Raw genomic sequence first — 24,398 nt, 5'->3', positions numbered from 1 at the left:
ATTTTTAAAGTATGATGGCATATTGCAGATCGCAAGTGTTTTAAAAATGACCAAGCCGTGGCAATATTCTGAGAAAAAAAGTTAGATTTTCATGAATTAAAGTTTTATTATGAGAACATTATGAGAAAAAAACTCAGATATTTAGAGATTACAGTGGCCAGAATAAAGCCCCCTATTAAATTACTGTGGTAAATCAGATTTACATGCCTTTTCTTTGCTTACATAATAACTCTAGCTCATGGTTCAGCAACTGTTATTAACAAAAGAGCCATTGTTGGGAGGGAAAAAAGTAAAACATGTCAGAATGGAGCTGCAAACCTTATTTTGAGCCTCACAATGAAGATAAATCCGCCACCTTGTGTTTATTAGCCTACCAACATTACTAATAGGTCATAATGAGCTTTTATTAATATGATTTTGTAAGAATGCAGCAAGGACCCGATTGCAAATGAGAGGCTGGACACTGGAGAAATATCTCAGGAGATTTGGAATCAAAAGCTGGCCGAGTGAGGGAAACTCAAAACTAGACATGAAGTTGGCAAAATGTAGAGGTTAAGGCGCCGGGCTGGAGAGTAAAATGATATAATATTCTTTTTTAATGCCATACATAAGCTCCACGTTTTTAAAATTGAAGAATACAAATTGCTTTAGGGCTACACTAATGGTAATTTAAAATTAAAATGTAAAGAAATAGCTGTTTCATTTTGTGTCATTATTTTTGTGACAGCCACAGGGAGCCACTGCAGTAGAGCCACAGTGCCTTCCCCTGGTCTAGGTGCTATAAAAGTACTGTGAAAGTATCAACTTAATCTACTTAGAAATGCACAGCCTATATTCAGAAAATGTGACTTCAAACAAGACTTCTCAAGGTTATGTCATTAAAACTATACATATAAGTGGAAAATGCCGCTACAGTGCCGTTACAGTCATTCACCGGCTGCAATGATGGTGTAGAGAAGGCAAGAGCGCAGATGCAGAAGAAGGAGAATAAACAGTGTAAAAATGTTGTGTTTCAGACAGAGGGTAAACAGTTATATTCAGGCAGAATGAGGCTTTCCAGCACTGGGTTAAAACAAGTAACTTTTAACAAAGTAAACTAGGAAATCAGTCAATTTAACTACAATACAAGTGCATTTAATAAAGGGGGGGGGGGGGAGAAATGTGTGTGTATGTATATATATATATATATATATATATTTTTTTTTTTTTTTTTTTTGCCAATTTGCTATACAAAGGGTACAAGTGAATTCATGAGATATTTAATGCCCATTGCTAGATGATGCAACAAAAACAGACAAGGGCTTGAGAGAGAGAGAGAGAGAGAGAAAAGGATATTTTTCTTTGTGGTTTGAATTTCCAGTTGAAACAACAACAACTGCATTTCAGCAAGTTGCATCAGTAAGAGACACCATTCTGAGTTCAAAGTCGAATTCCAGAATTGAACAAGTAGGTGCCTTTCATGGTCTAAAAGTTGTCATTTCGGTTTGGATCAAATGTGACACGCAGTGTGGAGTAAAGAAGTGGAGCAAATATATTTGCAGGGTTGGACATAGCTGGAGGCATTGTCATAAAGCCCCATTTGCAAAGTTCATTCTTGAGACTTCAGTCCTTGCCACCAGATATGTGAACGCCATCCTCATAACTTAAAGTGACAGGAAGAAGGATTGACGGGAGAAAAATAGAATTTAAGCTGCAATTTGTATCTCTGTCTGTATATCCTGTATGTGTCTGTCAGTACACGAGTATTTGTTTAACGAGTGTTTGCCGTACCTGTCCCCAGGTCGGTGTGCTCCTGAGACATGTGCTGGCTCTGGTGGACCCATTCGCCGTTGCACTTGAAGAAGATTTGAAGAGCGGGCCGAGCTTGACACCGGAGCTTGATGGGGTTACTCTTAACGATGTAAGCATCGACAGGTTCTTCCAGGAAGTGGGGCAGTGTCCCAGACTGGCCATGCTGCAGGGCCTCACCTCGGGGACCTGGATAATAAAACCAGAATAAAATTAGACTCCAACGAAATGACTGAACAAAATGGAATCGAAAACTTAATAATTAATCGTCGACAGCAAGTCGGCTCATTCTAACAATCTCGCATTTCTTCCCTGCCAAAGAACCCAGCAGTGAAATGTTGTTTTCAACAGACAAACACACACACACACACACACACACACACACACACACACACACAGACAAAACACTTCAAAACTAGCCCGCTCTCCGTCTTCCTCCAGCTTCGACAATCCCTCACTCTCTCTCTTTTCCCTGCAACCAGACCCAACTAGCAGCCATTTCTCCTCACAGCGACATCTCCCTCAAACAAATTGTTTTGGAGCACAACATGAGAAATAACAACAACAAGCACAACAACAACAACAGAACATCACCCCGTCCCCACAGTCCATTCTTCGCCACAGCATTACAATACAATAATTTATAGGGAACTCACTGTTGCACAAATCCTCCAGAGTGTTTAATATTTTAAGTACACAGGGACGATGGCACAGGGTATTTTGCAGAAAGCTGGGCTACACTTGATTTTGCAAACCTGCAAAACATGATAAAAAACCCACTATCCTTGTTTGGTGTTAAATAATTTAAGTCATTGGTGTTTTTGTCTGGGAACATCTTTATTGTTTGAAGGGTGAGTTTTTTGAGCTCCTTTGGGAAATGTAATACATTGGGTAAAGGTGTTCTCAACTGCTCTGTTGGCTCAATATATGTTGTGTTTTGCTTCTCTATATAGTAATAAATAGCAACAGCAGAAATACAATATTGCTGGTGGCAATGGTGAGAAATACAGATTTTATGGGATTTTTTAGAAGACTCTCTGGAGAATTGGACCTGAAACATGTTGCATTTTTTTAAAATTACGATGCAATCACATCTGGAGACAATAACACATACATTGATATGGTCCCATGAGAACTTTATCAAAGTATGGTCTCCATTTATTGAATATATAAAGGAAGTGACCATGCTATCTGATTGATGTTTTCTCTGCTTGGCCTATTGCTACTATAACTATGTCTATGCACTGAATTTTCCCCATTCTTTTGAATATCATATAATTAAATTAAATTAAATGTATTTATTGTGTATGTTTTTATTATATTTATAATATAATGTATTTATTCTATTATTTTGCCATTATTTTTTGTTATTTTTTATATTTTAAATGTTGCTTGTCAAATAGTTCAACCTTGTGTTTTCTTTTTGTGTATATGTATATTTTTATTCATTTTCCCCTTCCAATGGTGCTCTTGGTGCTGGGGTGATAGGGATGCACAGTATGAGGAAATGTTCAGCAAGATCTCCAAATTAAACGAAGGAATAGACAGTTTCGGTGAATTTATGCTACAAACCCACTGACCTAGGTTTAAGGCCAAAAACTTCTTGGTAAGGTGTTTTAAAAGTCAGTTAAAACAGTAAATAAATGTACGGAAATGCTGAAAGTGAAGTAGTTATGGGCATGACGTGAGCCACGTAAGTTATGTAAAAAAATTTACTTTTGTTTTCACGCAAGACATGAAAGTCCGCTATTTGTTTGACCCATCCATATGAAACCTGCCATTTAAACATTGATCATTACTACTATGTCCGTGGCGGAGGACAGTCTAAAACATTAATACGTACGTCGTATTTGGCTGCCGGTACAAACACCTTGTACATTTTTGATGGGAGACTAGTCTCAAATGTTTGTTCAAATTCAGCATGTCTATGCATGAGTATGCAGGTTTAATTGGGTGTGTATGTTTGTATAAATGCAAAAATCCTTAAATAAAGTCATATATAATAATATAATTACGTTGCCTTTTTCACAGTCACTCTGTGATGGAGAGGTGTGAAACAGGATCCACAGAAATCCTTTTAGCACAAAACAAAAAAGCAGTCTGAATTACTGATATAAAATTGAAATAGCAGAGGAGACATCAGACAATTCTACAAGAGTCCCATAAACACTTCTTTGATCTCTCAGAAGTTGGTGTTCACTAGAAACGGTTAATTCAGTTGAAGAATTCACCGACAACACACTGGCAACACATTTAACAGGCATTACTCCCTTCTTCCCCTGCCCGTCTGAGGTGTGTTCCAGTCAGCACACGTTTTGCTACTTCTGAGGCCCCGCAAGTGTAATTACACTCCGACTAATCCCCTAGTTTGCTGGAACCTCTTTCATGCAAGTGTGAAGGGTTTAGTGAGGCAAACCGTCCTGCGCCCGCCCCTCCAGATCCCAACTCCCCGCTGCACATTGCATGTTTCTCCACAGCGATGGGTGTACCTCTGAAAAACCCCATCAGGATTAGAGAACCCACTCTCTCTGTCTCTCTCTAGCTAATCTAATCCTCCTACCTTTCCTGCCGGATGTCTCCTGATTGAGGGGAATAGATAAAAGACTCTGTGTGATTCCCTGGCTGTGAAAATCACAGCACTCGCACAGTGTTTCTCTCCCCTCCGTGCGACACATTCAGGTTCTCTCCCTCATTCCTGGAACTGAGGCTGAACAAAGAGACATGCTTTTAATTTCAAAATGACTAGCCCCAGGCAAGCTTTTCTTGTACAGAGTGCTCCAATTTGTTTTGCGCACGGAGCATTGACATGGTGTGTTTGTGTTTGGATAGATGCAAAACATAGACGTGAGTGCGCATCCAGACGATGATGGATGGAAACGTGAATACACAAACACACAGCTGTCGAACAAAGCCACAGCCCTCCAAGTAATGACTCATTTGTTAATAGATCAGGTATTATACTAATGCTTACCAACATGACAGTTTAATGCCATGGCAACTAATGCCTCAAATATCAACAGGGGCAAAGCATCACAGGCTGTATTTAAGAGCTAGTTGTTCGCTCATTTTTAATTTTTTATTAAGCAGGTGGGATAGTGTTGCAGCGAATAAATTAGGCAAGACACAAGAAAATACACTCTGGTGTGATTTAAGCTCAGGGTGGCGGTGGGTCATGTGAGGGAAACACAACCTCTTAACTGTTTCTGGAACACTTAATGCTGAATTTGTTCTTCAAATGGCTGAGTATAGCCATTAAAGACTATATGAAGCTCTCCAGCTCTGCACCTTGCAGTGAATAGGGATGTCATGATACCAGAACATTTAGTAAGTGAACTTCCAGTATTCTTGATTGCCAATTCACATGGTAATGCAATGCGGAGATGTTGTAATTGCCTCCTATTCTAACTTATTTGACTAAAAATGGAAAAAGTGAGTTTGAGGTCAGTCTGTGATTGGCAGTGGTGGAACATTTACTCAAGTACTTAAATGTAATTAACTTGGTTATAAAAAAGTTTAAATGTAATACTGATGCCTCTATATGACTTACATAAGCAAACAATACCATCAGCTAGAGTATTGACCATTTCTGTATTCAGTCATTCACTATCCTTAACCACTTATCCAAACTTGGATCACACTCACACCCTCTTGCTTTAAGGCAAAAGTGCTAACCACAAGTCATCATACTACTGTAATATTGTTAAATGCCTGTCATGCTGCAATGACAAAATCATGCAGGTTCTCCAGAACCTCAGACTCTAGCGGGGCCTCCAGCAGCAACTAGCCAGCTGTGGCTCCGATCAGGTTTCGACCTGCAGACAGAGCTCTGTCTGAGGCGTCGGGTTCCCAGCAGGATGCGGAGAGCTCCGTGCACAGCAGCAGAGATTCGCCCTGCTGCTGGGAACAGAAGAACCACAACCAGGACTGAGCAGGGAGGACTGTCAGTCACTGCTGCATGGCCAGGTATCTAGCTCCCATGAGGTACCAGTACTGGATTTGTTCAGGTCCGTTTGTCTGAACAATGGAGCTTTCCACTAGAGATCAATGCCTAACTTTAACCAATCTGCCTGCTGCACAGGGCGGGTCTTGAGTGGGATTCATAATCAGGCAGAAATTAGATAGCTATTACCATGTAGGTGGCTGCAGAATATGCTGGTGGGGTTTCTGTTCTCCGCTCTCAGCTCGTTTACTTCCCGTGGCCGGTGCAGGGCCGTTATTGGTTCATCTGCATGTTCCCAGGAAAGGCCGAAGACCAATATCTCTCCTCAATATGCTTCGCCGCTGTCATTCAGGAGACCGCTCTGCCCTGTGCTTCACAGTTTTCACAGTGATCTACAACCAATGCCTCCGCCCGGCAATAACACACAAGGGGCACAGATACATCTAGCCCAGTTTGAGAGGAAAACAAGATATCACTGCCAAAGGGCTGAGTGATGGCTCTATCAGACACCCTCTCTCTTTCTTTCCCTCTCTCCGCCTCTCTGTCTGTCTCGCACACAAACAAACTTTTGTCCCGGAAAATGCACACACAGTCTGGTAATACTGCGTCAGCTGTGACGGAACCTGTGAGGGAAGCTCACAAACATTTTAATTTCCTTGAGTGCAGACAAATGTTCCATCTCCCCACATGCAAAATTAAAAGCAATGGTTAAGTGTGGTTTCTTCTGTCAGTTCAATGTATTCATAGCTTTTAGTGGGATATTAAAAAAAATGAGGGGGGAAAGAGCCCCCAGCTGACTGAACTAAATTGGTAAAGCCTTTGGGTGGTAACACAGGCTGTTTCACACAGAGAAAGATGTCTGCTGCTCCAGCACACTCGTAGTGATTTGGAGAGAATGAAGGCAGCAGCCAGGCTGATGTTTGCCAAATTCTGCTCTACTTTCAGCACACTGCCACCTCATATCCTGGCAGACAAACTGCTGTCCTGTTTCCAGCTCAAACACCAGCTCATCTGATCCCATCCTACAGAAATACTGGGCCCCAACAGGCACGTGTCCTCTTCCTGCTGCTTGTTGTTCCGTATACTGTACAAGCCACCAGGGGAGTGTGTGCACCAAACCTCAAGTCATAAAATTTGCAGATGACACAGACTTTCTTTCCAATCTTAGAGCTCAGACTCAAGATCATGGCCAGCTGACTCAGTTCATCCAGTGATGCAACAACCCATACCTGGATCAGAGAATCATAAAAACAAGACAACAAGCTGTTCAGAGTTTCACATACATCCACTGGTGCAGCAACAGATTCTTGGGTTCTGTCTGTTGGATTCCAGACAACATGATTTTCACTGTCAAAAATACAGACGTTGCTCTTTCAGTCTATGTATTAAACTGACAGAAAGATGCTAGATGTGTAGTGCACAGCATGTACCACTAGAGGTCGGTCTATACTGGTGAAACAGAGGAGAGATGCCGACTTACAACAACTCCGATTAAAAAAAATGTCTTAAAGGCCATTCATAACATACAGTATATTCAACTGAAAACATTTTCATGTTCAACCGGATAAACTTTTGTCTTTGTCCCAACTTTTTTGGAATCAGGGTTATGAAAGTAAAATGCCTTCATTGAGTATTTTGGGTTTATTGTCGCTAACAAAGGTGAGCCAGCTAACATGGGCAAAGCTGTTTTTAGGTACTTTTTGTCACTTGAATAGCCTGGCATCACCAGACTCTAGTCTAGATTTAGACTAGAATCTCTCCATGTTTTATTTCCAATGGGATTTATACATGATTAGACCAAAATGCCTCCCAATAGACAATGAATTGGAGCAACAGAATGCAAGTCTTGACCAACTGGAGCAATGAAGTATTGGTGAGTGACAGAGGCAAGCATGGTCCATTTTCAAACATGAAAGAAAATGGTACAAAATTTCTCAAATAACAGTAAAATGTGATTCTGAACACATTTGATGCAAGAAATGTGCAATGCGTTTACAGAATCTTGATTCATATTTGATAAGTGCTGCCTAGTTTGACAGTTTGATCTAGGCCCAAGCCTACAACTGTCTTTGATAGAGTTCTTATAACCAGCTCATGCAATATTATATCATGTGATTCCCACTCTACCGGACAACACGTCCCACATCCTGCACAAAGACGTTGAATGGCTCCCATACAGCCAGCAACTCCACTTCCTGTGATGCAGAACTGATTGCAGGGGGATCCTCTTTGTTTAAGAGGCCGTTGGCTTCTGAACCTGAACCTCCTGCCTCCGCTGCACTTTACAGGAAGCAATTGTCACACCTCTTTAACACACAACCCCCATGTATGCATGGAATACTGAACACAAGCTCAATATGACTGTCCTTTCGACAAATTATATAAAACAATTAGTCGCGGGTTAATAGGGGTCACTGTTGTTTGTGCAAGGCCTGGTTCACAACTGCAGCTTTATGTCACTACTAACAGGGTTGTCATGTTTCAACATCATATAAATGGATGGTGTCAAAGCTGAGATTTAATGACATTTTTAGGATTTGTTTCTTTTATTTAGTCAGCATTTCTGATTATTTTTTACCCTCAGTCTAGTGTAGCATCGGTGCTAAAAACATTGTATATCTTTGGAACCGTTTATGCAAGAGGCAACATTTAAATACTGTAAGACTCTCAGCTTTCCAGTGCAATCTGAACGGAGCCTTTACAACAACTGGCTGATTTACAGTTCATGCAATCACAGGATTCAGAAATTTACAATGTTGGGCGATATGTTAGAAATGTCCACATTGTCAGCCAAGCAACCGTAAGTTGCTGAAAAATTCACGTACATGTTCCCATCCAATCGCTGATAGCTGATATATTTGTCTATTCTCCCAACCCTACAGGACATGATCCAATAAATGGCTGTAACTCACTGAGTAAAACCTGTATTTGCACACAACTTTACACAAGGCTTTTAAAAACCACAAATTTTCACACTGGAAAAACAAAAATAATCTAGAATTCTCAAGCACGTTTTTAATGGGATGCTCATAAAAAAAGTTAGACATGAAGGTGACTTAACTGCACCAGAAATAAAGGCCAGATTTCCCCGAATCATAGGTGCATAACTGACTGCAAGGCTAATCTCAGAATTGACAAAAATATAAAACTATGTCCTGTCTTTGTCTTTGAACAAGGCTGTTGACAACTGCATGTTTCCATACTAACCTACAGCAGGTAGAGTGCCTGTTGTAACAGCAATTCCTCCTTGCACTAAACGATTTGTGCTGATAAATTAACACCAAACATGCTTGAGTTTCAAAGATAGAATGTAATTACACAATGGATATGAACGACCTTGCACTTGTAGTTTCAGTAAACCACAACACCGCCACTCTGCACACTTCGCTGGTTATTAATGCAAGTTTACTTATTCGTGTCCCTTTTTCATTTCACTTGCTCTTCGTGAAGAATGCTCATTGAACCATGCTGAATTCAAATGCCCGCTGTCACAATGTCACAATGGCAAGTGTCAATCTCTGATTTCAAACCTCGAACAGTTGCGAGGCATCAAAAACGAATCTCCCGCTAATACCGCATGTGAATTGCCAGCATGAACACGGAGCAAAAGGTGACTGTGTGTGAACATAAAAGAAAGAGAAAGAAACACAGACAGAGCGAGAGAATATATTGCTTTAATAAAATGCAGCATCGCCTCAATGTGTTATCCAATAATCAGTGGCTCCAAGCCTAAAACGTTTCTCATTTTCAGAATTATTCTTACATATGAGGAATCGACGGTCCCCTTAATATCCTAAAAAAGCTGCAGTTTTAAAATAATAACCATGAGCAGATTGTGCATCATAACCTCTTTTTCAATTAGCCTGAGATTTCAATAAAAAAAGGAGGAAACTGGTCGGAAAGTTCTCCAACTGCTTTTCACTTGACAGCATTCAGTATTAATAAGCAGGAAAGCAGCTGCTTAGCCATGAATTAACAAACAAATACTAATTAATTCTCAGTTTGTTAATTAAGAGCCAGTGGCGTAATTGTTTGTTAATTACTTGGCCATGTTGACATTTCAGTAACAGGTTTCAGAAATGGTGGTTAGTTAGTGAACGGGGGACGCATTTTTCGGATTTTATTTGCTGCTATGTGTCTGCGCTTTGTGTAAACACCGACTTTCAGGCTAATGTTCTGTGTAAATACATGAATAAATACAGCTTGGCGATGGTCAATGCTGCATTAATTATATATGCTCAGTGTGAGGTGTCTTCATAGGCAGTATTGACGCAGATCCGTGCAGCAGATGGATGGTCTAGATTAAGGATCAGAGGTGAAGCTAGCAGAGGAGATGGGGGTGGAGGGAGATTGGTGAAGCAGATGATAGGTGGGTGTTGAAGATAGTGAGAAGCACTGGGGGAGCATCTGTTCAGATCAACCGAGAGCACGGCAGGAAGACAAAAAAAAAAAAAAAATGTTCAGCATTTTCAGGAAATGCTCATAAACCTGAGTCCAGGAAAGAATGGCACTACTTTTTTGCTTCTCAGCCAACTTTTGCCCACTGAAGGATCACAACCCTCGCGATGCACAACTCCCCCCTCACACTCCCTTCCTCTCTGTCTGCAGAGATTTCTGAATGACAGATTCACCACAGGGGAAAGATAGACTGGCAAAGATGGGATCTCCCAGTGCAACAGGAAATGGAGCGAGAAGAGGCAGTAACACGTGAAGGCCTGATTGTGTTTGGTGTTTTGCAGACACAAACCACTATTCAGCCATATCAAAATACATCAACCTCGGGGTACAAGTGTATACCTGACAAGCTGACAGGTAATGAACTGCTTAGCAACCACGCGTTATGCACACCAGCTGGATGCACTCGGAGTCCACTGTCCAGTGGAAGTGCCGCTAGGTATCCGAGGTATTCCAAGAGCTTGCCAGGATAAAACTGACAATCCTGCAGGTGAAAACCAGGCCAGATTTTATACCATTATTTAGATTCACATCCTTCCAGTTTCTTCTCCTCCCTGTCCCCAGGCAAGTCTCACAGTGACTTCTGTCAGACTGCAGAAATGCCTGCAGCTCTGAATCTACTCTCTAACTTGTAATTTCTTTGCAACCGGAGTCACACAAGCAATACATTTCTGCTCTGCCTCTCAGACTCTTAAAAACAGCATGGCCTCAACAGAAAGAGATGCCAGAGCGCTTTGTTCAAATATTGATGCAAACCTCTCATCTGTCATCTCAGGACACAACAGACATGTGCACACACACACACACACACACACACACACACACACACACAAACAAACACACACATGCTCTCAGATGGTGCGCCACAACTGAAGCACACCCAGGCAAAAACAGTTTCCCTACGCACATGCCAGATGTTGTCCAATCAAAACGAGAATGTTGACTCTTTGCTCTGATCGACTATTTTCCACTCAGACCACCAAACTTTTTAGACTTCATTTTCCCTGCGTTGATTCAAGGATTTCTGGCTCACACGAGGTGGAAAAATGTCTAAAAAAATCTTATTTTTTTTATCAGCAGAGCCCTGCTACACACTCAAAGTCACACTCACACACATGGGAGCTGCTCAGTACGACCGAGCTCTTATCTGTTGGACAGCAGCCCCAGTGGAGCAGCGGGGGGTTAGGAGCCTTGTTTAAGGACACCTGGATGGTGGAAAATAAAGGATTAAGCAATACTCATACACTTCCCCATCAAGATGTATCCTGTAAATCAGTTAGGATGGGCACACTGAGTGTTTGTGAGTGTATCACATCAGGCTTCTGTCGCTTTAGTGGAATGAAGATGATAAGACGAATTGTCAAAGCACAGAGCGTGAACAGTAGAAACACAGTCTGTAAGAAGTAGCTCACCTTCTGAAAGAATTGTATATGCAGTATTTTTGTCGTATTAATAGTAATGCTTTGAGATTTTGTGCACAATAGCTGCTTACAAATTTGACACGTTGAGAGAAAAGAGATCTGAGTTGATAATCTGTTGCCGTCTTTGTTTTTGTTTTTTGCCTTTTCCCCCTGAGCTTCAGCCCTCAGGCAACATACTGGGCCATCTTCTTAGTAGAGGTTGCTGAGGCCATATGCAGGGAATACTGAGAGGAAGAGAAGAACATTTACACCATAAAAATATAATTTAATCACGGTTTTGATTCACAGTTTAATTCTCCTAAGAATTGAAAATCAAATCAAAGACAAAGGACGATGCAATTTGCGGTAAAGATGCAAATAGAACAGGATCTATATGGTGTGTGTCTTAACCATTTGGAAACCAGGATGCCCCAGTGAATATGATCTTAAGTAGGGTTAGAGCATTAATAATGCAGCAGTTTATGCAGGAACTGTTGTAATGCAAAGCACAATACCCTGTGTCATCATTTGCCAGATAGATGTATTCCATACATATAAATGTATGAAATTGCAGGCAATGCTACAGCAAACACAGCAAATATTGTAGGTGTTCCTGTTATGCCTTCTTAATTCCTTCAGATATACAGAGTTTTCATAAAAGCACCGCAGGAATATATTTTGTTGTCAAAACAAACTACCATTTTTAGGAAGAAGGTGTGTGCAGAGCCTGCAAGTGTGTGTGTAGGTGCATTTTGTGTGCATGCATCCGTGTGAATGTGTGTCACCTACAAACACCCAGGTGGTATATGTGTCTTCATCGGTGTTGTGACAGCTTGCCAGCCTGGTTTTGGCAGGCAGGAGATAGTGCTTCCCTCAGCTCTCCCGATAATCAAAGAGTAAACATGCTGAAGCAAAAGTGGGTTACCTGGATGTCAAACTGACAAAAAAAGTCTCCCATTTCTGTCCCATAAACCACTTCGCAATATGATATTTGCCCACACTAATATTAGGGAGGTTACAGACTCATCTAAATAAATGACGCACACATTTGCATACTCCTTTTATATTCGGCATGTCAAAGACTTTTCCCTCCACCAAAGAAATGAGGAGTGTAAACTAAAAATATGACAAATAAGCTTTAGAGTCATGTATATAAGTGCAGAGAGCAGGGATAATCCGAGGAAATCCACTCAAACTTGTGACTTGACTTTTCATAACTTATAATGACTGGGCCTCAATGATAGACAGTACCAATTTAAATAGAAACGGCTAGATTACAAAAGTGACAGTTTTGCTCTCCTATTTTGTTAGCTCAAAATATTTTCCTTAAACTATGCTCACCAAACAATAAACAAGGCATCACTGTTTCGTCTGCTTTTAATGTCATCTGACCTCCAATATGGATATTTGAAGATGTTTATTTTCCAGAACATCAGTCTTTATATTTTTCATCCTTGATATTTTCACAAAATAAAAACCTCAATTGGTGATAATTAGTACTTTTCGCTGTGGCACAGTCTTCAAATTCACAAAAAAATGTGCATTAGATTTTTCATCCTTAATATTTTCATTAAATAAAACCCGACTTTGATTGTATTTATGCTCACCAACAGCCACCCAACAAATTTATATTCTGAAATTACCTCTCTAATAAAAGTTGTGAATCTGGCGGGGTCCGCCACTCCCATGCAGTCATACACTGGAAATTATGCATGTTTGTACTCATAACTAAAGTAATAGCGTTATTAATATTATTATTGTTGCTACTTCACATTAAAAGCAAGCAACTGGTGAAACATTGGGGTGGCTTTTATTGTGAAGCAGTCACGGAAACTCACAGAGGTTAGCTCTGACTGCAATTGTTCATCAAAAACACATCCACAAAAACATGACATCTTTCTGTATTTTTTGACAGCAGTGCGTTTTAAATATTCCACAGAGTGACGAATGAACAAGAAGGAGCAGATAAAGTGAGCTGTCAGATGAAAAGTTGTTGACGACAGGTTGCACACCTTCAACTTCTCAGCAAGCTAACCAACTTCTTTTACTGCTGTTGTGTTGGAAAACAACTTGTGCCCCATGCAGCATGAAATCAGATGCTGGTGGCTCATGGCATGATGGAAAAAGGCCAGTTATTGACTGATATATTTATTAAAAAAACAAGTTTGTTTGGCTACCCCCCAGAATCCAGGACCTGGAGTATCGAACCTCATCTCCCTTTACCACCAGTACAAAGGGGTCATACCAAATCAACCAGAGGGCTTTTTCACAAAACCTAGATAGATGATAAGGTCAGGATTTTCTGGTTATATTGGCTGAATTTGTCCATTCGTTACTATGAAGCCAGGCTTTATTAATCTGGTGCAGTCAGCAGTCACTGAATAAGAATATACTGTGTTTTTTATAGTTATTCCTTGTTCTGATGCATGCATTTTTGCCTTATTTTTTATTAGCCTGCATTACAATACCATGTGTTTAAACTGCCATCAGTTAGATATTGTTTTTATTACAACCATTCATGTGATGTTATCAGCCTGCTGTTCATATTGTTGTTAAAGGTTTAATTAATACATTATTTCAGATTTTGAGATGATAAAGTTATATATGTATAATATGAATGGCAGATTGGTCAGGAATAAACACACTGTCAAACATTTCAGTTAATTTATTGCATTTATATATATATATATTTTAACAATAAAGGATAATTTATGGCACTCTTCTGTTTGTATGTGTACTTTATCTGGCATTGGTAGCACACAGTTTGTATTTATAAAGTTTCATACTGTCTCCTGGCAACTTGGGAGAGAAAAAACATCAGTTATTAATACATTGTATTATAAACTATTAAATTATCAATTACTTCCATTTCTAGTTTGTTGATTTCGCCAATAAAGTTGGAATAATTATGTTTTCAGACACAATCCTCTGTTAATTATGGTTTCATTTTCATTGTAATATGTTTGGAAGATATTGATTAATAAAGTCTTGAGAAGATATGCTATAATTAATCATATTTAATGTACCAAGTGTGTGCAAATGACAAGTAACTTGTTGAATTGGTGTTATTGTGTCCAGTTAAGAGCAGTTGCTAGTAAATTTATTGGCTCTTTTTAACTGTTGTGTTGTCTTAGAGGTCAACAATGACCGACCACTATGTTTAACAGAATAGGAAACCTCCTTAAGGACCTTTTTCAACCTGAAATTTGTGTCTTTTCCTAGAATGACACCAACATGAGAAAAAGTAATAGTAATATAAATATATTTCTATGAAAGCTGTACACCAACGGGGTACAAATCTGGTTTTAGGGTGTTTTTGTTTTGACCCAGTAGCTACAATACAAAAAACATAAAAACCATGCACGTATGCATGCATACTAAAAAATTTTGTTTACACCTATGCACTAACTTTAGCAATAAAAAACAATAAAAATAAACCTCTACTTTAGTAAAACAGTAATGTGTTGTAATAAAAATGAGTGGATTCCATTGATTAAATACAGTTTTCTGCACTTTAAGAGGGGAAACCTAGATATTCACAAAGTTTGTGATTAATGAAAGGTTGTTTCTTCATGCAAATAGATTTTGGGTTCAAGCTGCTTTATTTAAGGGATTTAGTGACGGTGGGTCATTTTTTACCCTTAGGACTAGTGGTGTATACAGAAACTTATGGCTACTTAATATGCATTTATGGTCACTTCTGTTTGCTGATATACATGTTTTATGCATTGATTTCTCGTGAGCTACCATTAGAAACTGTACTTCAGTGGGTGCAGAGTCCATGGAATGCTTCTTCTCTGTTTCAGCATCAGTAAATGTGTCTGTTGAAGAAAGCTGTGATGTGCATTTATCCACCTGGCTTCACCTAGTTTCATCTCCTCAGCCTGATTTGGCCAACCTGAAAAACCAGGATGCACAGACCAGGTCAGGCTCCGGTTTTTTTTTTTTGTTATCCTGGATTTCTGAATCCTGCTTTTGTGAAACAGTTCTCAGGGCTGAAATCTCACAAGGATTATAACTTTAAGTTGTGAGCACTGTTAAAAAGCTCGACCGGGTGTCTGCCTAAACGTCTTGACTGGAATTAGAATTTTGAAGAGGAGACTTTAATTTACTGAATACCCAGGACTCCTCCTTAACAACTTCTTAGCCTCACATATTTATACATACAGGGATTATTGCTTCTCAAAGGAGATGTCTGGAAACCTTTATTTTCTCAAATAAACCTAATGTTAAAACATTATCAACAATAAAATTACCTTACTACTCTACAGCCCGGCATTTGAATAAGTTTATCAACTCCAGCTCTGGAGGAGAGCGAGTGTAATATCTGGGAGCTTCCAGTACGACTCGATGATTAGATTTTTTCCACTTTGTTTGTCCTTATCGCATGAACAATCAAGTCAGCTTTGAGTAATGATGCAGATATGGAGTGCCTTTATTAACATGTTATATGCAGCGCCATTATTACCTCATCTATCAGACGTTTTCCTCTGGTGTCGTTTAGAAAGCAAGTCTCCGTTGACTGACAGTGATAGCAGACAAAAGGAGATAATTGCTTACTTACTCTTTCTCATATAGCCTTTGATCTATTTTGTCTTTTCTGACAGTGAAGAGACAGCGACATAATTAAAGGCATTGTGTGGCATATACAATCTCGGCTGCGATCACACTGGCAACCTGACAGCTCACTCTAATGTGAGTGTTCTTTGTAAGGGGGCTCAATAAATAAGTAAAACCCTAGAAAACAATCCTCTCTCACTCTTTTTCTCACATTTTCTTTTCCTCCCACTTCTTCTTGAGAGCTTTAGCACAGACCGCAAATAAGAGTGGGACTGTATTATTGAAGGATTTTATGAATAAATTACTGCCGTGTTGCCATATGTGAGAAAAAGGCTCTGAGCACCTAACTCTATCTTACACAATGCTGTTTTGTCATCTTATTAAATGTTTGGCAGGGTAAAAATGAGACTCAATAAAAAAAAAGTTATTATCCTGCAAATAACTGTGCACACAGCTTCTGTATTAATATCATTAATCATCTGTCATTATGTACAAGGTTGATTATAGAGGGTGATATCCTTGAAGCTTTTCTTTTTATTTCTTCATGTCATCCGTTTCATGTTTAGTTTTTCCAGGATGTCCAAATTGTATGGTACCGCAAAGTGGAGTATTTTCTAAAAGACTTTCAGTTCAAGTTTGATGGCGATCGCTTTAACGACAGCACAAATAGTTGTTGACACAGAGTGGTGGTATTGGTAAAAGCCGGCTGTAAACAACAAAGACGGTGCATGACTTGGCGGGGTACCAGCTACTGATATACTGTGTTGTTTTAGATCAAGAAAGTGTCACTTCACCACCATGACTCAGCAGCCTTCGGATAGAAAAACAATTCCAATTTACTCCAATGCATTCAGTTCAATATCATCTAACAAACGAGGAAATCTGTCTACTGCACCTTTAAACGGCCTCATTTGCAGTATTTGGTTTGTAAATGGTTTCATTTAAAGAATATATTTCTTTGCAGTGAAGATATGGTAATTAAACCTGAAATGTTTTGCATTCTTAATACAGCAGGACTGCATGAAAAATTGAATATTACTCACTATCGTTAAGCCATAATAGCCCACTGCCTTGTATTTGTGTTGCATTATCCATGCCGGGTGTAAAAAAGAAGCTTTGGAGAGGAAACTTGATAAATCAAATTTATAGCCTTCTTTTACAGTTGGCATTTTCCAGAGCACTACATTCACATTTATTGTGTTAAAGAGGCACTCCTCCAATTTCACACTTGAAGATTGGTTTAGCCATAATGAGGATGTAGTGCCAGTTCCTTCTGTGCTTCTGGAAGCTTTTTTGATGTCAATGTCACAAGTATTCTAGTGTGAACATGCTGATGTTTAGCAGGTAGAGGGTTTAGCATGTTTACCATCTTAGTTGAGTGTGTTAGCATGCTAACATATGTTTAGTTCTGCAGGTATTGGTCAAAACACCAAAGTAGTAGGGAAAGCCAGTTATGGTTGCAAAGGGGTGGAAAATTTCCAGTAAAAAATTCCAGTAAATTTCCAGAAACTTTACATGGGAAGTTAAGTTGGGGAATTGTTGACATATTCCAAATTGGAAACATTTCATGGGAATTAATGGGAATTATCTGGAAATTGGTGGTAATTTAAACAAACTGTATCATATCCAAACACAAATATAAACATTTTCTCTTCTTGTTTTGTTTTTGTGAGTAGAATATGTGAGTGCATCAAGGTTTAATTATTTTATTGAACAATCAATTCTTACAATACAGGGTCAACCTTCAATTTTGTAAATTCCCATTTTATTCCCATAAATGCCCATTATTTTCCATAAATTCCTGTCAATTCCCATGGAGAGTTCTAGGACTTTTCTCTCGATCTTTTTCTCTCTTTTTTTCTGATTTTAAGTAGCTCCTGTACATATATATGTGTGAGGGGGTGTAGATGTATGTAGGAGTTGTGTTGTACTGTATCATTGCACTTTATCTAACAAAGCAGACCATGACACTTGAATGAAATCTGACTTATGCTACTCTACTACTATGATGTGACCATTATATCAAGACAACAGCTGCAACTCAGCTTTTATTTAGCAAATACAAGTTTTTTTTATTTGATAATGTGAGAATAAATTGAATCGGTGTTATTTCTGTTAAAAAGAAAAAAGAGAAACAACAGTAGAGACAGTTGGCAAGTAATGTAATCATGCATGGCCGAACACCATGTAACACCAGTAACACCAGTAACACCAGTTACACCATCTACTATGGCAAGCTTACAAGGTAGTGGGATCCTAAATGGGATAACAGGAATCATTACAATTTATGAAGGTAAATTATCCATCACAACATTTGACACATTTCAGTCAAAACCACAATGTAAATCTCATGGTGGTGCAAGAAAAAGTCACCAAAGATTTATACTCTGAAGCCTGCACCAAATAGTATGGCAATAAATGAATTGTACTTGATGACAAATTAATAATAATTATATATATTAAAAAAGTATATATATATATATATATATATATATATATATATATATATATATATATATATATATACGTAATTATGGCACCAGAAAAAGTCAGTTCACACTATTTTGAATGTTAATCCGTCCAATAGTTGTTAAAGGATATGCCCCCCCCAAAAGAAAAAAAAAAAAAAACATCAGTTTTACCTCAGCGCAGACATGAAGACTTCAAAGCTTGAACATATGGGTGTTAAGTGTGAAAAAAAGAGCGATTCTAGAGACCACAAGTCAGCAAATCTCAGCCTCGTCTATCTGCTTTGATTTCTTAAATCCCTCACAAGTCCCCTACTTTACCCAAGTGCAATACTAAATCACTTGACTTGTACACTATTGTATAGTGAGTTCTCTATTTTATTTTTGCCAACTTAGCCCATTAAAGATTCTGTGACTGATGACTGAGCACACTGAGCCATTTTGCAGTCAATGGCCATCAAAATGGAAGCCTTTAAGTCAAAAATATTATTCAAAATGAAGTGCATGGCATAAGAATATATCATTGTTCAACCTGTGACACTGTGATTGCAGCACATTATATTCCACAGTTTGACTCGCAGCTTTACAGTGGAGATTAAATGCTATCTGAAGCTTCAAGTTCAGCTTTAAGGCTCCATGAAAGCCTTGAACACTTTCAAAGGCTTATCTATCATTTCAAAACACTCTTTTTACTATACAAGAAGTTCCGCCAATATCACTCTGACTCATTCAGCTTCACTTTCCGCTTCCCTCTGGAGGAATAGGAAGACCCGGCAGAATAGACGGTCCACACAATCTTCCACCGGCCAATAATGACTTACTCATGGTATTATTCCTGAGGATATGGTGAAGCTGAAAAACAAAAAGGCAAAAGAATCGATGACACTATGAGGTAACTCTCCAAAGCTGAAGAAAATGGAGGTTAGCCAAAAGCCCATCAGGCAAGCAGGCAGTGGTCTCCTGACATATAAAATTCACGACAATCAAACACCTGTACAGTGCTTTTTCGTGTCTCCCAGCTTTCTTGCATATATGAAAAGGGAAAGATCTCTAATGGCCCCTGAAAAATGCAAGAAAGTGAATAACTTCATCCTCTCTTCTCACCAAGCACTATTCTCTCACCTTGCCTCTGATTTCCTTTAGCGAGCAGGGCCCAGTGGTTCAAAGCACCGCATCCGAGACCGGTCTGCCCTGCATTTCATGTCCCAGTGGAGGTCTTCAAACGTTACTTTTAACTGCCCCAATAATGCAATCTGAGTGGACGGCCACTGTGTGATGCAGCCAGAAAGCTCTGCAGTAAATGGAATGTGATCAAGATAACATGAATAATAAACAAGGGAACAAAGTTGAGGCAAAGGTTGTATTCAAATCAGAAATCTGCTGCTATCTAACAAGCCCATCCAGTGACAGAAGGATATATATGAATCCTGCCAAGCAAAGTAGATGAAAGTCACTGCTTCACTCTGCAATACATTACTAATGAACAATTTACCATCTTACTCCTTAATAAGTTAGAGTCCCAGCGTACTGTACCAAGGATTCCTAATGAATCTTTAAAGAAACAGAAAAAAGCAGCAAAACAACAAGAATTGAGATCTTTTAAGGCTGAATACCCTCATTTGTCAAGCTTAGATGGACACGGCAAAAGTATGTCAACACAATCTCTTCGCTGTTGTCACACAAATGATGCTTCACTTCAAATAACCAAGCAAATGAGCAAGTGAGGGGGGGCCCTCTCAGCACCTTGTGGCACATCCTCCTGCACACAGTGTCCCAGATTCCACCTTACATAACCTGATTATTTGTGCACACCATACATATACTCATGACAAACAAAAAAAAGGAAAAGAAAGCACATTCATTGCTCAGTGTCTCAGGTATTGCGGGGCCAACCTATGCATTGTAAAGGTTTGCTATCTCAGCAGCAACGTGTGAAGTTTAAGAAAGAGAGTGCTGAGTAAAGCTAGCTAAAAGACTATAGCTGCCATAAGGATGGGGGGCTGTGCAATCAGCTGTCCATATGGATATTATGAGCATAACATGGAGCACACAGCCTCAGACAGAAGGCCATCGCTCTGCTCATTACAGATTCTATTGGACTTTAATTAACAGGTTAAGACCACTATAAACCCACTGCTAGAGCCCACCATCAGAGGCAATAACTCCTCAATTAGAAGACCTTGACAGCCTGGAGCTTCAACCTCACGGTCACCACCTCTCACTCTCAGGACACACTGACCACGTGTGTGTGTGTGTGTGTGTGTGTGTGTGTGTGTGTGTGTGTGTGTGTGTGTCTTTATGAATGTGGAGCAGGATGCTGCCGGAGCAGATATATAGTATGTGCTCATCCCCTGAATAAATGAATGTTTAAGCGATGTTTGAATAATGCCATGTAAGCCCGCAAATCCTGGCTGATCACAGATAATGCCTAATTCAGAGTTTGGAAACACAAGTAATATGTAAAGGAGGCAGCAAGAGTACAGCTAATAAGCTTGTGGCTGTGCAGGTGGTATATGGTTCTACGTAGAAGTCGATTTCTGGTTTTGATGGTCCAGTCCAGTCCTGTGCCCATGCTTTAACTGGTGTGATTTTATGCAAACCAGGTACACCCATATTTGTCATTATGACACGTTCTGACAGGTAGCTTACATCAGCAACATGTGCCAATGGCATCACGGTGCAGAATCCAATTTGTACTGCATTAGTAATAAGCAATGCTGGGCAGCAGCGGTGTTACTAGTTTAACTACATTTCTCAGCTTTTCAGCTTTGCTCTTTTATTGATCAAGTAGTGCAGTAATATGCACACAAGCTATATTTTCCAAGAATTTCCGGATCCCAAGCACAGCAGAGGTCTAAGAATAAGGTCTGCTAAGGTCTGGAATAAAACTGCCAAGAATCACAGATGTGTTTAGTACATGGATGTAAAAAAAAAAAAAAAAGTAAAATATAAAAATACAGTAAATGACTTTTGCCTTGTTGCTATGGCTAAATTTGCTGCATTCTTGCTGCATTTGTTTGGGGGAGTAACTTGAGCTTAGTGGTGCTTCATTTAATGAGGAACTGGTAGCTTAGGTCATGGAGTTGCCCAACACTGGTGTTATAGGTTATTACACATTTCACTGCCAAACCAGACGCAACCCTGAAATGAACTTCATTTCAGTCAAGGTGGGAGGTCAGAAAAATGCATGTTGTTCCTAGAAAGCTCATGTGTTTTGGAGTTGTCTCAAAGAAAACTTGAAACTGCAGCAGTACGGAATAATTTTTGATCTGAAACAGACGAAAGAGCCGTGAAACGTAAAAAAAAAAAATTAAATAAAAAAGACCAGCGTTAACATGTTAACGCTGGTGGAAAAAGATTTTCAGGCTTAAAGATACATTATCACCACCAAGTGGACTTGAGTCACTTCACCCTCATTCATGGGCTCTTTCAGTCCCATTATACTGCTGAATCAAGAGCGACATGTAGGGGAAACATGTAATATACGAGTCCGGCTCTGTGTTTCACTGAATATAAAAACTGCTTAAGAGCTAAACAAGTACTAGTAAATTATTTAATTAATTGCAACTTACTAGTAATGACTTAATCGGTTTGAGTAATTTTTGAAGAAAAAAGTCAAAATGCTCTGCTCCTCTGTGACAGTAAACTGAATGTCTTTGAGCTGTGGACAAACATGACATCTGAGGACATTGCCTCGGGCTTTGCGAAACACTGACATTTTACACCATTTACTGACATTTTCTAGCACAAACTCATCAAGGAATGGAGAAAATAATCAACAGAATGATTGACAATGAACTAACTAATCGTTAGTTGCAGCCCTAAACATTTTTACATCAGCCTGACCCTTAATTGTCTGACTATTAAGTTATCAGGAGAGGAACTCTTTCATCTGCTACTGGATTTGATGAGAAGTGTTGTGAGGAAGCTGATTATATCCATAAGCGGATATGATTAAATGTGGCAGTGGTTATCTAAAGGAAAATGGAAGCCTGTGATGATCACAACAACTAAAATTAATATTGTTTTGATTTTCCCAGATGATCCATCTAATGGAAACCCAGAGTGCAACAGTGGCATACAGAATGACAGTGAAGTCACGGCAGGTCAAGGTGAGGCTGCCACTCAATCTTAAAAACATGAGAGAGAGGTCCGCAGTGTGTCGACCTGTGTGGTTCCTGTTTATGCAGCTTGTCGAGTATATGTGTGTGCGTGCCTCCGTACATATGCATGCAGGTGAAGAAAAACTGTGACCTGATTTATTGAGTAGAGGTGCATGAGGCAGAATGCCTATCTGTTCATGTATGTAAGTCAGCAAAAGTGTGCACACTCTGTCTGAACACGTTTCTCCATTAATGAATGTATTCACCAAATACCCTGGATTATGGCTAATCCTGAACATCGACTGATCCCACAATGCAACGCGAGCAGGCTAAATGTCAAAAAATGGTAATTTGAATTAAAAGTGATTCACAGACAAATTCTTTTTTAATTAAAGATTATTTTTGTGACATTTTCACCGGCCATACAGAGTCTGAAAAAGATGAGCGAGGGAGTGACATGTAACACAGAATAGCTGGCCTCACGATCAATATCAATTTCCCCTTCTGCTATACATAAACATCAGACCACAGCTTAATCTTCATGCTTTATTAGAATCTATCAAACCTACTTAAACACACATTCTTCAAACAGTTAACCACCCCTGCGTCTTATGACAGCAATTAGAATATTCATTAGATAAAAATCTCTTTAGCTCAATCGATGGTGTTTGAGCCAAAGGGATCTCTGTTGATATCTGAGTCAAAATCCATTGGATACAAAGGCTCCAATTGCATGAGCTTTGCGACTTCTCCAACCCCAGTATAAATCAATAGACCGGCCCCTCCAGTGGATTTAGCTGCTTGTTAGCAGGCCTGAAACAGCTGTCTTACCCTGTGTCTTGTGATGTTCTATCCCCATTCTATTTGGTCCAGTGTTCGAGCCCACTTTTGGGTTCATTGTGTGCTTATCGGCGTAGTGGGCTCAGGTGAGTGAACACAGCCCCACATCCACTTAGGCTTTTCAATCTCACTGTGACACGGTCAAATCAGGAGAGTGCACAAGATTAAATCGATGCCTGGCCAGTTGACTGCTTGACGCAGCATTCTCTTCCACACCATTTCCTTGGCTACGCCATCCATCACTCACAGCGCAAACAGTCTTCTTCTCCTTTGTCTCCATTCTCTTCTTTTTTTTCTGACATAATGGGATCACACCATCCACGACAATGCCCGGGTCTCAGGAGATGAGACACACCCGCTACCGTGGAGTTCATAATATCTGTATACCAAGTGATTCCTGCTCTGAAGGTGGTGGAGGGATGACAAACAGAGGTGACATAGCAACACAGTCTGTGCTTGGGAAAAAAAATCTAATTTAGAGTTTGCCCCAGAGGTCAGCCCAACGGACCAGGTCCAAACATCTATCAGATAAATCGGCTTTAGGGCGCCAGCAATCCACTTACCAACTCCACCTTCTGCCTGCTGCCCTGCCAGTTAAGTGACTAAATTGTGCCACAGTTGAAATAGACATGACACACAGTAGATCAGTTCTCTTGAAGTTCAAGCCTTTGAAATGTTAAAAATGGTGGCATGTAATATGGATGGATACATGCATCTCACAAGCCGTAGGGCAGCATCAAACCATGCATAGTTAGGTTTGAATGATTAATTGGTTTCATCGCTCACCAACATGTGCCCTTTTATGTTCTCCGCTGTTTATAACCTACAGGTGTCAGCAACCTGC

The 24,398-nt window shown here is 39.6% G+C and overlaps 1 protein-coding gene across 1 annotated transcript in view; it reads right to left on the bottom strand.

Moving 5' to 3' along the window:
• The window catches only part of unc5da (unc-5 netrin receptor Da), a 220,560-nt gene that overhangs the window by 92,849 nt on the left and 103,313 nt on the right, over positions 1-24,398 (bottom strand). The window contains exon 2 of the mRNA XM_059357890.1: positions 1,771-1,977. Within this exon, the coding sequence (XP_059213873.1) occupies positions 1,771-1,977 (207 nt within the window). The remainder of the gene's footprint in view (positions 1-1,770; positions 1,978-24,398) is intronic.

Source organism: Centropristis striata, chromosome 19 (assembly GCF_030273125.1).
Source record: "Centropristis striata isolate RG_2023a ecotype Rhode Island chromosome 19, C.striata_1.0, whole genome shotgun sequence".
NCBI classification, from domain to species: Eukaryota; Metazoa; Chordata; class Actinopteri; order Perciformes; family Serranidae; genus Centropristis; species Centropristis striata.
The sequence above is the reverse complement of the archived record's forward strand: the minus strand, read 5'-3'. Positions and strand labels throughout refer to the sequence as shown.